The following is a 20137-nucleotide window of genomic DNA, read 5'->3' on the forward strand; positions in this document are numbered from 1 at the left end:
TCATTTTACCGTCATATTGCATTTCAAAAATAAATGTTCCGTAAAGTTAACAGTATTGTATGATTTTCCTTTTCTTTCCTGCCCCCGAGACAACTGGAATATGACACTGTTTTACTAACTGATAAAAATGCGGATTGAAAATAGTCCTAATATTCTCAAACGTCAGTCTCAGCCTTAGCGGTGAGTGCTACTATTAATGACTGATGTTCTGAACTGAAGTCCTTCTCACTCGTGTAGAAGTTCTTTTGAAGCTGTGTGCAGAAAACATTAAAAAGGCCTTGCACAAGATATTTTTGTCAAGTGGTTTTGCCGTCTCACGAAATATAGTCATTTCAAATTGCAAATTCAATGCACCGTGAGTGGCGGCACCTGCAAAAAAATGGCAAAACACACAAATTAGATTCAAGCGTTATAACATTACTCTAGCTGAAATGCATGGATCCAATTTTTCATTCACCAAAACAACTTAAATACCGTGTTATTTTCTTGTAATTACGGCTGCACTTCCAACAAAGTACTTTCATTATGATAAATGTCCCCGTGGTCAACTGACTTCTAGCTCGGACATCCCCTGCGTGCCTGCATGTTTTTGTTTTTGGGATCAAACCTCAAAGCACTTATCACTGCTGGAGAAGACACCGTGAACCCAAAATTACAACGTTTTATCATCTTCCTGACAAAGCTCCATGTTGGTCGCGAGGTTAAAATGATCTGTCTACTCTTTTGGGCGAAAAAGCAAATCTCCAGTAATGATATGTACTTAGTGTGTGTGTGGCGAGCTAGCCAGTAACCTCTTAGTTTTTGGGGTGATAATCTTTACAATCAGTGTGCCGTGGTTGTTTACGCAAATCACAACACGCAATTATTCTTTGTATATGTCTTTAAACTTGTTTACCTTTTTACTCAATTTTCTGTGGCTGAGCTGCTCCATTTTGCGTGCTAAATTGCAACTTCTAGCTGTACACATCTTGAAAAGAAAAAGGAAAAAAGACACAGTTCTTTCAAAGCCAGTTCTTGTGGGAGATTAACAAATCAAAACGTATTGAAAAGAGAGATAAAGGAATCAATATGGCACCCAGTTGCCGATGTTGACCAAAGTCTCTTAAGAGGGCGCATTGACCGACACGGATCGAAGCCGACTTCAAGCAATGGAGCGGCCGGACTTTGTTAACACAGTGCAGAAAGAACACTCCCGACTGAGGGCAAGTCGCTCCAGTCAGACATATCAGAGACGTGCAGACAGGGGTTTGGGTATTGTTAGAACATGTGTTATGTCTGAAAAGATTAAAGTGGACATGTTGTGCATAATTGTGGCTTATAAACCTGCCTTTGAGCACTTATACAAAGATGTTTTCAAACTTAAAGGGACTATACAGGGTTTAAATATGTTAAAGCCCAGACCTACAGTATTCACCACAACTGCTTCTAAAATCCTGCACTGTCACTAAAAAAGGTGTTAATTCGGGTCCGAAGTGCCATCATGCACAAGCTTAATATAGAAGGTGCAGTTACATGTAAGACCTGAGGTGGCAGTAGTGAGTATAAAATGGCTAACTTGCATCTAGCCCCTTTAAAATAATGTGGGTGAATGGAAACGTCGCTTCATCAGCAAAAAGGCAGCAGTTGAGCGCCCTCTGAGTGGCAGCCATGTGAAATGTACATGCTAAAAGAATCAAGTTTATGACTGACGTCATGCAAACAAATCAATGGCGCCATAATGAATGTAGTCTGAGCGCAGGGCTTCTAAGAGCGGATCCACTGCTTGTGTTTGGGCTTTAAGATGCAGAGGACGCTTCTGGATTTATATCTATAATGCCACAAAGTTCAGGAAAAATAGACTTGGGTGCTTCTGCAGTTATAAGAAATGATGAGAGTTAACAGTTACAGTGGAAAAAAAGGATAGATCCGCACAACTGTGATGCTCAGCAATTTTTATTACTCTCACCGGCTGTGACATTTCGGGACTCAGCCATTCATCAGATATCAGACTTGATGAAGTCTGATGAAGGACTGAGGCCCGGAACGTCAGTGCCGGTGAGAGCAATAAAAATTGGCGAGCATCACAGTTAAGTGAATCTATCCTTTTTGCAAGAAATGACGAGAGGAAATATGTATTCCCCAAACCTGAAAGTGTGAATGAAACAATAATACTACCATTAGTATCTTTTTGAAATAGAGAAGAGCTTGCATAGAGAAGATTTAGAGAAAGTATAAGCCTTGGAAAATGGATGGACAGCAAATTTATTCACTTAATATTTGGTTGAAATGAATCCCCTTTTTAGGCCATACTGTGTGATGAGCAATAGAAAAATTAGGATTAGTCAAAAAGCATGCATTTCAGTTATACTATACTGTATACTGTCCTCTATATTTCCATTATCTTCCACAGACTCATAGTCATGACTCATCCGCGCCAGTACAATGTTCACGCTGTGCATTTTTCTATCCCAAGATGTCAGCGGTACTTTATAGCAGGAGGAAGATTCTCATCCATTTCCTGTGTTAATGCACATGTGTTAAAATGTGACATCTGCAGCTCTTTCCCCACTGCTCTGGAGGCCGACGAGTGTTCCATCATCGCATTACTTCATCACTCTTTGGCAGATCAAAATGCACTTGGTGATGGGTTTCTCTTCCCCACAGCTGCGGCCGTAATAATAATAATAAAAAAGACATGTATATATATACATGTGTCATCTCCATGGTAACATTTTCTTTCCTATTTCTCCGCGTGCGAAGACCAAAGACCCCATGGTGACGATAACAATGAACGACTACACGGCCGTCTTCAGCCTGACGCCGACAGGACTAGTGCGCTACCTGAGGCTCCTCAAACCGGTGGACAGGGAGATCCAGCAGACGTACTCATTCATGGTACGTCCAAGTAAATATCATACAGGATAAGACTATAGCACTATTAGATTTATACATTATTCTCTATGTATTTGTTGGGGTTGACCCAATTCTTTGTCCTGTTGAACTGGGGAGCTAATTTTCCCGAGATGGTGGTCATTGTTGGTTTGTGTTCAAGTGCTTTTAGGATGGGAATGGGATTTTCATTTGACCAATTAAAATATGTCTTTATCACTGATAAGCATTTAATTGAGATGCTAACACCATTTAGGTTGTCTCGGTGAAAACAAACAGGTTCAATTTCAGCGGAGTCTCCACACGGTCTCCGAGAGGTCTACTCGTTCTCAAGCATTTGCAAACAAGCAAACACTATTTGTTGTCCTCAACCTGTGAGACGTTTCTGTGACGTCCCCGCAATGTCTCCAAAACCTGTCGGCTACCATGGAGACTTCAAAGAGTCATATAGAGTCTGTTTGAGGTCTCCTCACAGAAACGTCTTAAGGGTTGAGGACAACAAAAAGTATTCGCGACATGCAGTCTCCGCTGAAATCAAACTACCTCCAGGGGACCTTTCGGAGATTAGAGTGAACCTGGCCCCCCATCACACTCAAATTTAAATGAAAAATATGTCAATCGTTTGTGCTGTTTTGTGCTGTAAAAATCTTTGTTTGTGCTGTTACCATTTTTGAGATATTGATGATTGTTTTTTGCATGCAGTGTGTGTTGCCGTGCGCCTCTGACACGTGCGCGCACCTCAGAGGAGGACGAGGGTGAACGCCTTAAGGCTCTAAAGTTTGTAATAGTTTAAAAACCGAACCAGCACAAACAGAAATCTTTACAGCACAAAACAGCACAGATGTAGAGGAAGCGGTGACACCTTTTGTACCTGTTTTGGAACTTTATAACGAACAGGGTGACCTTAGATCTGACCAATAAAACAATCATTATTATCTCAAAAACATAACAGCACAAACACAGATTTTTACAGCACAAAACAGCACAAACGTAGCACAAACGCTTGACATATTTTTCATTTAAATTTGAGTATGATGGGGGGCCAGGTTCACGCTAATCTTGCGGAGACATCTCCGTGAGCAGCGGCAACTTTAGTCTCCAACTAGTTTTGCATCAAATAATCTTAAGAACCAAAACAGAAACAAAACTATCTTCTGGTTTGCACTCGTCTGTTATACCACTTCTTGTCAAAACAAATGAAATATAAATGAGGCGACTTGCCATCTGCTCTATACAATTTCAATTTGATTTCTAATGTAGGTAATAAAACAACAGCCTCTGAGACTTTTTCTTATGGGTTTATGCTATTACAGCCGCTGGATCAATGGTCGATGAATATTCAGGCGCTGTATAAAGCTCGGGATTGTATCATCAAAACTGCTAAGATTTCAAGGATTACAGACACAGTCAATATATAATGTTTTGTTAAATAATAAGCGTTTACATAAAAGGATGTGGTTTGTTCCCCTAAAATTGGCAGATTTCCATGGCAACGTTCAGACAGAAATGTCGGCAGCATACATGGTGAATAAAGGAAAAAGAATAATTGGACAAAAAACTATTGGCATCTGTTTTTGGTTGAAAGCATTATGATTACAAAAGCGTTGGTTCTCTCTGGTTGGCCTGAACATTATGAGCACTGTGGAGTGATATAAATCAAGGAGAAGCGACATGCTATCTTTGGAAATGTTAATTAATCATTTGTACAGACAGAACAAAGTTGCACATTAAGAGAGCATGTCTGAAAGGGACAGACAATTATTCGTAATATGAAAGTTCAGCGGTTATTGCTCTGATAGTATCTCCACAATCTACATGGAATTTATGTAAATGATTCCATGATTAAGGCTTTGTGGTTCAATGTCCTCATATGTGTCGACAAAGAAATGATGGTAGTTAAAAAATGACCTCAATTTCAGTTACAATTTTGTGCATTATTCATGCACACCATACTCAGTGGTGTTAAAGTGCATGACACATTAGACACAACAAAATCATTATATTTAAGATTTCGCAGAACATTTGACTCAGCTTTCTTTAGTTTGACCAGTTTTTTGTGATGTTTATAGTCCCACTTCCATATTTGCCACTGACAGGAAGTGACATAGATAAAGGCAACCTTTTTTTTCACTTGTTTATTGTGTTATTGTTTCTTTTCCTTTCCATTTTTATCGCTCTTTTGCTGCTTTTTTGTCACTTTTTTTGTTGTGATTTCATACTCGTTTTCGTCGCCATTTTGACGCTTTCTTCAAAAAGCTTTTAGATCTGAGTAATGGCAAACTGGAAGAAATGTGCTTGGTTTAGGTCGAGGTTAAGAGAATAAACTGTTGCCGTGCCAACCATGTTATGTCAATGGGAAATTAATCAGTCAAACTGCTATGGAACTTTACCTCTATCTATGTCACTTCTTGTCAGTAGCTTAAAAAGTCCCAACATTTCTTCTTCTTCTTCTAAAATTGCTGCTTACAACTTATAATAAATGTTATCCCTCTAAATCAGTCATATTTTCAAAACCTGTCATATGCACTTTATGTACTGTTTTGCGCTTAATGAATACATTTTCTAACCTACTGCAGATTATATGGGTCTTAAAGGGACTAGATGGAAGTTGACATTTTTTATACTCGCTACTGCCACCTCAGGCCTTACGCGTAACTGCAGTTTCTATATTAAGCTCTTGCATGACGGCACTTCAGACCCGAATTAACACCTTTTTGAGTGACAGTGCAGGATTTTAGAGGCAGTTGTGGTGAACAGGTCTGAGCTCATTCTACACATTAGGACGTTGCTGGAACATGTATGGGGATCAAAATACATAATTTTAACATAAGTGGCAGTCTAGTCCCTTTAAAAATGGATTTGGTTGTTTGCTTTTTAAGTACATAACATTTCAACTAACTAGAATGAAATGGGTCAGTGAATATATGTAGCTTTGTGCTTAAAATATGCCAAGTAGCCACAATTCATCGCAAAATTACTGAGGCCTTTCATCTGACTAAGATTTGCCATTTTCTTGACTAACAGCCTCAAAATCAAACGTGGTACTTAAAAATGAGCAAAAGTTTTGTTCACCAACCCAGATGGGCGACAAGTCAAAGTGTTGAAAAAGTATAGTGACATATACCAATAATATCCTCGAGACAGTAATGGAATATCGCAAGCTTTCCTCATGCTCCGCAGCCCTAGTTGCGGGATACCAGTAAAAGGGGAAAAAAGCTGTAAGTCGCTTGGGGCTTCTGAGTGTGAAACAAAAGGAACTGTTGATAAGCGAGAGATATTTGCTGTCATCTGAAGTACAAATTCTAGTGTGTCTGTACAATCTCAGTGTTCTCCATAAGGACCTCTTCTTTTCACGCAAATACTGCTTCATCCAACAAGACTGTCACTTCTGTTTAAGTCCTATGTCTAAACTAAAATCCAATTGCTCCTCCGCTGTTGTTTTGCCGCCTTTCCTTCCCGACACTTCATTTGCTCTTGGTCCATTTTCACCGGCGGCTAAATAAACACGCAGTTAGCTCTGTTTGCAAGCCGTCCTTCGGGCCAACCTAAGCTGAGAGCGTCCCTCGTTCCTCTGTTCTAACAGTGGGATAAGACAAGGCGTACGAAAGCACAGATCAAGTGGCTTTATCGTGGCCTTTCAGAATGGGTGCAGTTTTGGGGGATGTGTTCTCTAAAACGGGCCAAATGCTCAAAGTGCACGATCATTGTTGTGTTTTCTCTGGACAAACGCAACAGCAGTGAGCGAAAGCGGTTTCAAATGGATTCAGGCAAAGTGGAAAGATTCTTCTGTGGGGAAAATGGATGAAAGACTGAAAGCCATATAGCCAAGGGAAGACATTATTTGCAGATCATGTTTTTTCCTCTGCCACAATAAATCGAATTCAACTTTTCTTTCAGGCGAGACATGGCAGGGGAAAACATCAACTTTTCACTGCTCAGTGTTGAGATTTTTAGCTAGTTTTCTCCCTTTATTTAGTCTAAGATTTAGACTAAGATTGTGTACAAATGACAAGTGACACCCTCACCTATGGTCATGAGATTTGGGTAATGACCGAAAGGACAAGATCGCGAATACAAGCAGCCGAAATGAGTTTCCTTTGCAGGGTGGTTAGGCACACCCTTTGAGATCGGGTGAGGAGCTCAGTTACCCGGGCGGAGCCCAGAGTAGAGTTGCTGCTCCTTCATGTGGAAAGGAGCCAGCTGAGGTGGCTAGGGCATCTGTTTCGGATGCCTCCTGGTCGCCTCCCTCAGGAGGTGTTCCAGGCATGTCCTATTGGGAAGAGGCCTCGTCGAAGGCCCAGGACACGCTGGTGGTACTATGTCGCCGAGCTGACCTGGTGTCGCCTCGGGTCCCCCCAGAACAACTGGAGGCGGCGTGCATGGATCGGGAAGTCTGGGCATCTCTGCTGAGACTGCTGCCTCCGCGACCCGGCGCTGCATAAAGAGGAAGAAAATAGATGAATGGACTCCTATCTGTTGTACCAACTTTGGAATCGGTTTAGTACTTGTGTGATTTGCATTTGCAGATGGTGGCTTCAGACGGGGTCCAACAGAGTGGTCCCGTGATGGTCAACATCCTGGTCATCGATGCTAACGACAACACGCCCACGTTCGCCCAGGTCTCCTACAGCGTGGAGGTGTTCACGGACATGCAGCCAGGGGAGACCGTCATACAGGTAATCCATGTGTCAACTGTCAGAAACAAAAGCTAATTCTGTGGTCTCCATGTGGATTCATTTGGTATACAAGCTGCTAATCCTGTAGTTCAGAACTCTACAAACATGCCCACACATACGTACCTTTTTATTTACAGGTTGCTGAATATTCAGATGAGGTTGGGTGAAACAGCCAGCTTGGGCATTTTCATAAAATCCAAAATGACACAATTAACATCATGCAGTGAAAGTTTATTAAGCGGTAAACATGACTTTTTGTCAACTAATTATATTTTTATGAGAGAGTTTTACAGCAGATCATTATCCTTCTGAATTATTTCCTCGTGATGATAGATGCAGAATAGAGATGTTCACCTTTTCCATCATCAGAACAAACTCAAACCAGTCGCATGCATTGTGTGGTCAGCCCAACTTGTTTTTGTGTCGTGTCATGCAGTCGTTGTTCTGCTTCCTCTTAGAATGGATATTCTGTCTCCTCTCGTAGTCACCTCTGTCCCCATTTATACTCTCAACAATGACAAAAAGTGATGACAAGAAACTTTCAAAAACTTTCCTGACTTAATGTATTCTTTCGGGGCTGCTCCAAAAGTTCTTGGCTCTGGTGTGATGTACAGTATGACACGGATGTAAAAAAGAATACTGAATTGTACATTAACAGTGTTCGAAGCAACAATGACGATGATAAAGCACTTTGATGGAAGAAGATTTTTTCCAATTTGCTTTTAATCTTGGAATCTTGATCAATGCATAAAATGTCATGGTAAAAGTCAGATGGACTCGGATATAGACATTACACCTCTTATTCAAAAACTGCAGCCTGTGGTAGAGAGTTAACCCTTATTGACTTGTTTCTCCTAAGCTAAGTTATTTTGGTTTGTGGTTGTTGCCATGTGGTTGTTGCCATGGTCCCGCGAATAAGATGAACAAGCCTGATATATATCCTTGGTCAGAGTTAAACAAAGAATAGGGCTGGGTATTTAATCTAAATCACAATCTCAACTTTGGTCAGTCTCTGTAATGGGATTTCTTTAATCGTCAGTTTTACAGTCAGTTCTTTGGCAGTAACACTGTCCTGGTTTTGGTGGAAGGTTTTTGTGTGTAAAGTGGTAGCCCGGCATAAAGCCAGACTGACTTTATTTCTGTATTTATAAAGACAGTCTGGAATAGAGGTAATAGGACGCGATTTCCAAATCGAGACTTGAGGCGGGGCTAACGATCACAGTTTTAACCAGAGAGAACCAATCAACACAATGACCTAAGCTTTGCGTTTAAATCTTCCGCCATGATTGTTTGTAGTCCACACGTACATTCGAGTAAATGTTCTGGTGGCCAGCTCATTTAAAACAGAAGAAAGGGCACTGGTAAAGGTGTTTGATGGGAAATCCTAGCGTGGAAGGTGTTAACTCCCGCCTCCAGTGCTATCATTGGCTTGTCTTGGTTTTTCCTGTGACGGTATCCCCATGTATCTCTTAACATGGTCGATCAGTTTGGCTCGTGAAAGGCTTGTAAAGTACTGCTGGAGAAAAGCATTACTTTCTGTTTGAGCTTAGGTTGTACATGTTCATGAATCACCTTTGTGCATTTGTTTTTAATATGGAAAAATACATTCAAAATGAGCTAATGGCAGGTCTAATGGTAACTGGTGAATCTCTGACCTTCCTCTTGGAAAAATGCCTTGGAAAGCTGCTCAAACTGGTGATTACAACATGTAGACTCTGAGATGTCCAGACTGCTCCGAGTTCAGATACCAGATTAAGACAGTAGTGGTGGCCTTTGACAAAATCACTGCATTAGTGCATTTATTTTGGTCACAGCCTTCAGTGTAACATTACGTAGCATGTTGTGAATTATACCTAGTGCTAAGAAACATTCATGTAACGTTAGTATCTTACTAGCTAGTTGTTGTAGCATTAGCGGTTTTGTTTACACGCGGGTTTATTCAGCTGGAATATTCAGCTGAGGTTGTAAAGTCATAATTTTCAAGTGTGAAAAATACCAGTTACCAGTTATATAACATAACTCCTCCTCAGGAAGGTTTAAATCGGTGTAATAAAATAACTCCGTACTGACTCTGTGGAAGCTTGTTGGATAATACTCTCAACAACTGAAAAAAAAAAAAAGTTCAAAAAGTGGAACTGTATAGCAATGTAAAGACTATATTATGGCTTGATTTCAGTTATTCGCATAATAAGATCAAGAGATTATTCGATGTTTACTTTCTACAGAAGAGAGGGAAAAAAAGCAATCCTCTGTGCCCTAAACTTTGACCGGCAAAATACCCAAACAAGCCCATTACTCAATTCCTCTGCGTCTCCCTGTGTGCATGCCCTATCTATTATCTTTTATTCAGTAGTCCGAGCATGATCCCTTTTTGTCTTTCAGCCGCTCTGTCCTCTCTCACAATCCGCTTCTCCAAAAAATGTCAGACACCAAAAAGGTCAGGTTTAATCTTGTCTTAAAACCCAGCTATTGGCCCTCCCCCGAAATGAGGCCGTGGGGTCAAAGAACGACCGGTACAAGCACTTTAAACCATTTTATGAGAGTCATGGTAGCCCCTCTTGGGAATGCAGTCCTGGTTATTTGATGCTGCGGCATTTAGCCCAACATAAAAAGAGGGAAAAAATTGGAGGGTTTTGACACCAGCTCCTCTGTGAGTGTTGGTGGCTACAAGCAGCAGGGCGCCTTTAATAATTGGCTTAAAAGAAATGTTAGCTGATTAATTTAGATGACAACGCGGTATCAATTATATATGTGCCTCATTACGCAGCGGCATAATCTGTGGCAAGCAAAAATAGATAATATCTTTGCACAAATCTCCCCCCAAAAATACGCTATCAGCCTGGAACAGAAAACAACACTTATTATTCATTAGTTTGTCTATTTAAAAATGTCAGATCTGTGTCAGACGTTTAGAAATAATTGAATTCCAGTTGGGTTTTATCCTAAGCTGGCATAACGTTATGACAACAAAGGTTTGTGTACGCGCTGAGTCACAGAAGCTGCAAAGGTTTTCTGAAGTAGTCACTTGTGCTTGTTTAGAATTGAAGGAAGTTTACATTTGCTCCCATGATGAATCAGATCATTCTGTTCGGCCTGTTGTTCTGCTTGGGGCTGAACTCTTCCCCACAAGAGGAGTACATCTAGTTTGCAGAACCACATGACGCAGAGCCGGTGCTGGCTCTTCTGGGGCCCTAAGCAAAAATCCACACGGGGGCCTTTCAGTACACATCCCATGGCTGTTCGACGAAAAACAAACCCATTTACGGTCATAACAGTTCCACTGTGCAGTAGTGCAGGGCAGAAGTGGAACACTCAATTCAGGCCCTGCCCCTCAGTGTGAGAACCACTAAGCCACTGTGAGACTGGGATTTAGGACTACTATCAGTCTCTTTTACCCACTTTTTAAAATGGTATATGGCAAAGGGTCACATTCTCTCACCGCTGGTCCCTGACCCACAGTTTGGGAACCCCTGATTTAAAACTAACTGAAACCTGCACCTGGCTAAGCAGAATATGCCTACGAATAATTTGTTTTAGACTGTGCACATTCAGAGAACCATAGTTACTGAAAGTAACTGCACTCATGAGAACCGTGTGGATTCAAATCCCCTTTGAGACAAATAGGCCTTGAACAACGGCTTTACTCTCGTCTATTTGCTAAACTACTGTCCTGATACACTGCTAGAGACAATAAGAAGATCATTTAAATGACTGTGTGGCCAATGCAGCACCGACTCCGAGCAGAGAAAACATGAGGCACAGCCAAGTGGGGACGCGAAGAGGAGAAGCACTCGCACCTTGGGAGTGACAGGGGGAAGGCAATTGGTCTCTCTTGCTCCATTTTGGTGTTACATGTGGCAAAGTAGGCGGAGAGTGAGTGAGCGCTGTCAGAGAGCCTATCGCCATAACAACGTGCAAAAAAACACTGTAATTTGTGTAGCCTGTGTATTCACCTTATTCCGCCCCGCCCACTTTTGCCACTTTTTGCGTTGTCTCGGCACCTCGTTGTACTGACACTTCCGGTCGAGCGCGAAGTCCGTTCATTTTACCGGAGAACGAGGGAAAATATTCTCCGCTCAAATCTGATGTTTAGTCGATGGATTTGTGTAAAATGGCCAATGTTCATTTGCACCAACATGTCAACACTGCACCGTTTCTCTGCGCGGCCTGAAAACGGCTTTGTTTTCGTGTAGTGACTGATTTTATGTGGACTTCTCCAGTCCCATGTTAACACATAGGAGAAAAGGGGCGGGCACAATTCATGGCGGCGCCCACGCGAGCCTCCGGAATAAGGTGAATAGGAAAAACTACTCTGACATGACGTGAAGAAGTCTCTTGGATGAGAGACAAAACATCTACAAACACAACCCAGTCTTTGGAAAACCTTTACTATGATGTCATGCACTTTTGCCTTCATGCCACCTGTTGCTGAGTCCATGTTGAAAGTCTATATTGTGCTAAAGAAGGACAATAGCAAGGGAGTAGGGTGTGGTTGACGTATCCATTTTAATATCTCAACAATACCTCAAAAACTATACCTTGAGGTCAACAGTGCAATAACCCGAGACTTGCGTCAAACATAATCAGTCACAACATCTTGCTGAGAAATTAACTTCTCAAACAAACTGTGTGGTGTTATTTGCTCTATCCATAAAGTGCGTGAATAACAATACTGACAGTAGTATACGTATCATGTGTTGATCATGTATAATGAACGCTATCCTCCATCTGTCCCGGCAGCTCAGTGCCACAGACGCAGACGAGGGGATGAATGGCCTGGTGACATACGAGATTGTGTTGGGAGCCCAGGGAGACTTTGTCATCAGCAACCGCACGGGCCGCATCACCATCGCACCCGGAGTCAGCCTCACTGTGGGGAGGGCCTACACGCTCACTGTGAGGGCTTCAGACAACGCACCCGAAGCACAGCGCAAGTAAGAACTCGCTTGGTCAACAATCCCAATTAACCAATGTGATAATGTTTGCTTTATTTCCCTGTTTGTTCATTCATTTGAGTTATCTTGCATATTCAGACTGGTAGTGGTGAGCAGTTCTGACCCAACCCAACCCAACTCAATAAAAATTAAGAGTCACCCACCCAATCAAAAGAACTGTCTCAATTTGGATGTGGTTTCACTGGTTACATCTTGTTAATGGTCTCTTGTTCTGTTTGGGGAGCATCAATTCCACCTTGTTAGTTCCCTGGTGTGTTATCTGCTCATTACATTACTCATTATCCTTTAGACCTCCATTTCTTTCACAGGTGTGGTCTAAAATTCTGACTTTGTTGTCAAAAAGGTGTGGGTCGTGGCTTTAAAATTGAGCTGGGCCACAGATTGCGGTTTTCTTTGCCGTGCGGATACATCCGTTTGTGAAGCAGCTGCTTCTTCAATGTTATTCACACCAAAGTCTTCATTGCAATGACTGGAGTACTCCACATTGCTCTGCTTACGACAGGGAGTGAACCAGTGTCAATCTCCAAGTGTCAGTAGTTCGTAGGCAGATTTTCAGAATTTTTTCGCAAAGCCCATGTCAATTTTGAATAAGCTTTTTGTTTCCTGAACCAGCCCAAGATTGGATTTGGAGCACTTTTACTAAAACATTAAAACATGGGTTTTAAACAGGAAAAGGCTGGTTTGTTGCAGAGCATTGTGAAATAGTTAAAAGCACAAAAAAGTCGACTTTGCAAATGTCGCTAAATATTTCACTCCGGCATCTGAGTTTGTGTCTTGTTGAGTTGAATAATGGAGAAACATCATCGTGTACAAGCTGTTCTAAATATGCCAACAGATGGGCCTTATTCAGTGCTGCACTCCATAGAGTACTCAATCACATAATGAATGGGTGTTTTCTCTAGTTTAGCGTTTGATTAAGCACTAAAGAGCACTTTCTGTAGTTAGTGTTTTGCACCGTACAGGTGTGAGATGTTGTCGGGGATGAAGTGGCTGAGGCCTTTTTAAATCATTGAGGAAAAACAAACATCTGTTAGTGAGGCGGCTCACAGAAGTCCACAGATAAGAGCAAGAGGAAGTGTCTGCTGTACAAATGTCATCCCTTTGCTTTTCAGAGCACCACTGTCTTACTGAGATCAACAGATTTCAGGAGCTCGGCTTTCAGATAAGGTGGCTAAGTTAGTTTTTTTTTTTTAAAGGCCACTTTTTTTTTTTACCTTATTTGTGAAGTGGATTGTAACAAGACACCAATTATACAGTAGTTAGATGTCTGTGTAGGCTCTCAGTCGTACAGGAGTCATTCCGCTCATCCGGAAGGCTTCGCCAACGACACTAAAGTTTCCAGCTCAGATCGCGAACAAGCTAAAGCCATGCACGCTAAACCCCTCCCAGTGGTCTTTATTTTGTCCGCTATCTGAGCTGGAAACTTGTCGTTGACAAAGCCTTTCAGATGAGTGGCACAACGTCCTACACTTCAACTACAGCGAACAGCAGATGACTCAATAGCCTTCACTGACAATTACAGTTATCCGCTCAGCTATGCACTCAAGTAAATACTTTCATGTCTGTTTTCAACCTTGTCTTGTTCGAGTTGGTATTCATACTATATAGAAGTAGCTGGCTATTAACTTACTGGTAGGACGGCTTGCTGTGTGTGACAGAAGCAGTCAGAAGAATACAAAAAGTGCACCGGTTATGTTATTTCTAGACCATTGATGCACTCGCCCTCATCTGCTTTAAATTGGTATCCACATACTCATTAAAGAAAATGTGCTGGTTCTCCTGTTTCATCAGCAACATTTATAAAACAACTTTTTGACACATTGACTTTGATACACTACAGTAACTAATTTATAATACGGGGAACAAGGCAAACTATCTCCATTATGAAAATGTGTATAACCTTCAGCAGTGCAAGCTGGCGTGAATCGATTTGGACCAAGCTCCGAACAAGGCTGCAAGGGCTCAAGTTGTGCAACACAGGAGCTTCGTGGGTCACAATGGGATGTATTGTTTTTTTCCTTTTTTTAGAAGGCAGAATATGTTTAAAAGCTGTACAAGATCAGTTTGATATAACATAGACTCTTCAAAGCGACACCGTGAAACTTTTCAGGTTATATGTCACAAAAAAAATGTTTCCGTAACATAAGCCATACATGCCAGGGATACCAGGAGAGAAATATCTTATCTTTTATCCTATATTTTAGGATACAATTGTACACAGTCACTACGTGTGAAGTGTAACCCGACTAGGAGATTTGACTCATCTGTTTTCCACCAAAAACTGTCAAACCAGTTTTGTCCCATTCTACATGACAGCCACCGATCCAAATGTCCTTTGGCAGCAGAAAGGGAGCGGCGCAAGGGGGTTGATGTCTATGCACACCATGTCCAGTTTACCATTTGCTACTACGTTGTTTTTAGCAAAGAGCTAGTCCTGATTGCAGCTGTTTAGCCCAACGTGCTTTAAGACCAAACTGCTGTTTTGGGGTTACTTGCGATGTTCCACGGATCTTTAACTAAACACCCAGAGTTTACGCCAGAATTTCCCCTGCTGATCAAGCTCAAATCCAAATCCATCTGTTGTGGAGGACACCATGCTCTGAAACAGGGACAAACCCAGGTGGTGCTGCACCGTTTCAGAGGATCAGAGGAGGACTGAAGACTGAAGACATTCAGCCATGTTTCCTCCGGTTGCCACGGTTTCCTCGACCTCTGAAAACATGCTGGTCAGGTTGGCCCACAGTGGTGGCGCAGCTCAGTCTCAGCGGCTCAGGACTAACAACTGAACACTTTTTCGCTGTACGCTTAAATAAAAATAGCACTTACTAAAAGGCTAAGCGGTTACAGGATCAGCCCAGGCAGATCGCTACCCCCCAATCGAATGTGTCACATGGGTTTGGGCGATCCTGTTCTGTTCTGAATAGGTGAGAGATTTGACTTTCCCTTCATCGTGCAACCGCAGTGAGTGTGGCTTAAAATCAACAACTTAAAAACCTTACACCTGATATTAGGCATAGGTATCTACATAACCCCGAAAAACTCTCCTTGTACCGTGAAAATTGTGTTTATTTCAAAAGCCAAACAGCTTCTCATGCATTACTCAGAATCCAACCTGTATGTTTACTCCACAGCAGTCCCATCAGTTTGCAGCTCTGATGCAGCTTTGATGTGCAGTCATTTGTTATGGCTTCACTCTGCACCGGGAGCAAGTTTCTGCGGGCAGCTGAGTGAAGAAGGAGGGCTGCTACAGCGGCCAAGTTCATGTGTGAATCTGCTCTCTGTGCCCAGGAGCTCTATCACCACCGTGTACATCGAAGTGCTGCCCCCCAACAACCAGAGTCCGCCGCGCTTCCCCCTGACCAGCTACAGCCTGGAGGTCAGCGAGGCCATGAGAATAAGCGCCATCCTTCTCAACCTGCAGGTGAGTCAAATAAAAGGATCACACGTAAAGAATGGATATGGGTCGTTTCAGGACAACAGAGGCGTAGGTGTTTGAGCAATCATCTCACTACTGGCAAGTTTGGCAGATGGAATTTCTCGCTGTTCAGTCCTCATATAGCTTGAATGTGGTGAATACATTTTGGAACCGTAATTACTTGATACGAAAAAATGCAAATCTTTTTACACAGACGTACATGGAATGAACACAAAAGCATAACAGCAAAGCAGGCAACATCCATAAAAGAAAGAGAGCATGCCCATTTTCCTTTTTGTGCACAAAGTTGTTTGAATCAGTAAAAACAGCTGTCACGCAGTAAATATTGTTGTTCAAAACTCCAACTAACTAAGACTCCAACAATACATGTGTTTCTAAGGAATGTAAGCACGGTCATCTATAGCATAAAAGCATGTACTTACAAACACAAATAGCATTTTTATAAACTAAATGTTTCGGTGCCTCGTTGTTTTGCTACGTCTTGAGACTTAGCTGTGATTGGCCAAAACCAGGTGCGCTCGATCCGATCAGCTGCCGCAAATATCCCACTCAAGTCTGTTCTCTTCCGGAACTATTTAAACTGGACCCTTTCCAGATTGATTCTACTGTGCTAATTTTATTTGTGCAGTAGCTGTAGTAGTAGGAGTGAAGTTATGAATCTGAGGACAAAGGAATGATCAGACAGGTTTGTTAATAAAAAGAAGTGGGAAAGAAAAAAATCAATACTAAACCTCTTGTGAACACCTCTTTGAAAAGAACACATTCTTAAGTTTGGCCCCCATCAGTATTAAACATTCAAAGATACTATGATTTTTCCTTTTAGTGAATGAACTTGTGATGCCATACTGAGCTACTTTAAACAGGGCTCTGTGACCTAAAACATTATGCACATGTATATAGGCTTATTATTTTCGAAGCATGGCCCAGTTCTCAGCTGGTTTATCACCTTCAATCTGCTCGGCCAAGCTGTGACGTAAATAAATATATTCATTTAATCTTCAATAAAACATTTACAGTTTGGCCCAGTTGTATTGTGTAATATCTAGGGATGAGATTCGAGAACCGGTCCTACAAGTAGAACCGGTTCTGCTTGAGAAATCCATCGGAACCGTACGACTCCTTTCTTAATAATTCCTCTCATCAATTCCTCTTTGTATAATTATGATCATGCCTTAATGTAAAAAGATCAGTTAACCCTGACATACCTATGATCTAAATACAAGGGACATGTATCACTACATCAAGAAGAAAAGAAAGAAAGTTCATATTTTTCTTCTTGACTGAACACTTCTGACTGATTTAATTAGGCAGTAGGCACTCTACACACAAGCGGTATTTATCGTTTTACACGTTTTCTTTTTACTTTGTGCATCTAAGTTGCTTAAAATAGAAGATAATTTAGCACTTCAAAATAGCAGAAGTCTTCTCATAACGGCCCTCTCATAAAATGCAATATGAAGTAATATAAAGACGAGCCGCACTTAAACTTATTACAACTTTGGCTCCAAAACGCATTGTGGAAGACCATCACTGCCAAGACAGAGCAGACCAATATTATATCAAACTATTATCCAATTTGGCTGAGAGTTTGTGTTATATTTACCCTTTTTACAAGCCGTACCCGTTCTCCAGCCTTGCCTTGCCCTCCAGCTCGGTCTCTGTTCCCGGACGCCACAGCAGATGTTTAGGGAAGCTCGGTCACTCTAAGGCTGATCTCTGTTCTCTTTCCTCAGGCCACAGACAGGGAGAATGACCCCATCACGTACACCATCGTGAGCGGAGATCCCCAGGAGACATTCAACCTCACACGGACGTAAGTCTGGAGTCTATTTGTACCACTACAGCTGAGCCAAGTATAGGTCAGGGGTTCTAAGTCTGTGGTGCGCAGGCTGTCATGTAAACTAGGCTATTTAGAATTGAATTTCTCTCCATCAGTTCTGTTTCTTCTTGGATGCACAGGACCTGTTTTTGATTTTTTTTTTTTCTTACTTAAAGCAGTACTAAGAAACTTGTTTACCTTACTAAATCCTTTCCGTTGTCCTTCTGGAGGTAATACAAGTGTTATTGGGATGACTGGGGGGGGGTCTAGCAGGCTAATGGGCAAAGCTAACTACAGGCTAGCACCACTTAAACAGTATTTATGCCAGACATCTTTTTGACCTGATGTCGTCAGCCATAAGACGTCAGAAACAATTTACCATCAAGTCTGGAGGCTCTGCAGGAAATGAAATGAAATCACTCGGAAAGTTTTTGTGTTCCCTCTTTGATGCCTTCATTTAGTGTTTGAGCGAAAGCAGCTCTTTTATTTTAGCTTTACAATTAGCTTACAGGCTTTAGTTACATGTTCCAGGGTTTGGCCTGACGGTTGTTTTTATTCACACTCTCCAAGGTCTGGTACTCGATGTCGGCAGCTTCACAGAGCCCAAGTAGCAGTACTGGTAAAAAAGAAAGAAAAAAAAGCAATATATATATATATATAACATGCCCTATTCTGTCGTGTTACAGTCTGTTGCCACTTAAAGGTCCTATATCATGCAAAATCAACTTTTCAGAGCTTTTAGCCATGTTGTTATGCTATTTCCTTATCAAAAACACCCCCAGAGTGGTTTTTGGCTTCATTCACGCAGCTCTCAGTAATCCTCCTGAATCCTGCTCTCTGAGCAGCTGCGCCGCCCTCTCCTGGTGAACGACTGAGTGTTCAGTTGTGTCGTAACAGCGGAACGGAAGTGCTCGACATCTGTAATGTAATGTCTTAATTCTATGCTTACAGCCTGATTTTAACTAGTAAAACCGCGTTTTCATTATTTCTGTCGTAAGAGAGAAACAAAGAGAAAAAAAATAATAAAAAAAATAAAAAAGGATGTGTCCGAGGTGCTTCCAGGTCAGCTGTGGCCAAAACAAACACCCCTGAGCGTCTGAACAGATCAGTCATGTTTGCGCTGCAGCTGTGAAGATGGAGCTCGTTACCTACTCTGGACACACCTGTTCTTTATTCTTAACTAACGATAATGTCACGGAGAAAAAGAAGCGCGTTTGGCTACGAGGATGAGGAGTTTATTCAACCTTTTTCAGGAAGAGGCCACTCAGCTGTTTTTTTCTCCGGGATTCAGCGACTATCAGCCAAAATATTGTTTTCTGTGACTGTCACTGATGGATGTTTGGTGAACCTTCGCCAGAACCAAAGTGGATTAACTTTTATAACCAACGCGAGTCCCATAATGTAAACAGCGATGGACCAGAGTGGTGAGTCAATCCAAACGCGGGTTAGCTTGTGTGTTAGCATATTAGCATGTGTGTTAGCCATTTATGAAGCTGTGTTGCAGATGTCAACTCCTTATAACTGCATCGTGAAGCAATTTCACTTATTGCTGTTTATTTATATTACGGTAAAGTATGTGCGGAGAGAGGGGGCGGAGTTAACTGAATCGAAGCGTTTTGTCTTCCGGGTTCGAAAAATACCTCCAGAAAACACTTATATTTATCACAAAAATGAGTGCTCCATAATGGTAGAGGTACAATACGTCATATAAATGCCTATACTTAACTTTGGAATGGCTAAAATAGCATGATATAGCTCCTTTAACCTATGCTCTCTGTTTGACCTTTTACTCTGGTCGCTACAAAAGGGCCAGTCCTTTCGTCCTCCCTCTCGCCCTTGGCCACATTAACAACAAAAACCAAGCATTTGTTGGCGAGCCAGAGAGAGGCATGAAATATTAAAGTGGCTAATGCTTTTACCAGGCTTTAAATAAGCAAAGTCAATGTGAGCATCACGGATGAAAAGACGTGTGCTGGCTGCAAATACCACACACGTATTCTGGCTAATTGATCAGAGACTCTTTTTGTCTGCATCCTAAGTCTCCAGCCAAACAAGGACAGCCTGCATTGTAGAGGTGCAGTCATCGCTTTTGTATTCACTTGCTCCCCTGGTTAAAACATCGCTAACTTTTAAAAGCCACAAAAGTGCAGGTGTTCCAAAAAAACGGCAGTAATTACTTTCAGAACTGAAGTTTGCACCACTTTTCCAAATAGCTATTTTGGGATTAATCAACGTAGTTTTCGCCATGCTGTGTGTGCGCGCGCCGAAGTGCCTCAGAGAAGCGAAGTGAATCGCAATAATTACACTACAAATGCTAATGATGCCAAATACAAGAAAATGTTAGTCCTAAATAGCTGCCTGGTATAGTGGGTGTAATTTGCTC

At 41.8% G+C, this 20137-nt stretch overlaps 1 protein-coding gene across 3 annotated transcripts in view; it reads left to right on the plus strand.

Moving 5' to 3' along the window:
* LOC306965443 (protocadherin-15-like) overlaps positions 1–20137 on the plus strand; it is a 494180-nt gene that overhangs the window by 290530 nt on the left and 183513 nt on the right. For all 3 annotated transcript variants that reach the window (XM_079559864.1, XM_079559865.1, XM_079559863.1), the window contains 5 exons: positions 2740–2874; positions 7395–7544; positions 12285–12478; positions 15788–15920; positions 17669–17748. In XM_079559864.1, the coding sequence (XP_079415990.1) occupies positions 2740–2874; positions 7395–7544; positions 12285–12478; positions 15788–15920; positions 17669–17748 (692 nt within the window). The remainder of the gene's footprint in view (positions 1–2739; positions 2875–7394; positions 7545–12284; positions 12479–15787; positions 15921–17668; positions 17749–20137) is intronic.

Source organism: Gobius niger, assembly GCF_951799975.1.
Source record: "Gobius niger genome assembly, chromosome: 7".
NCBI classification, from domain to species: Eukaryota; Metazoa; Chordata; class Actinopteri; order Gobiiformes; family Gobiidae; genus Gobius; species Gobius niger.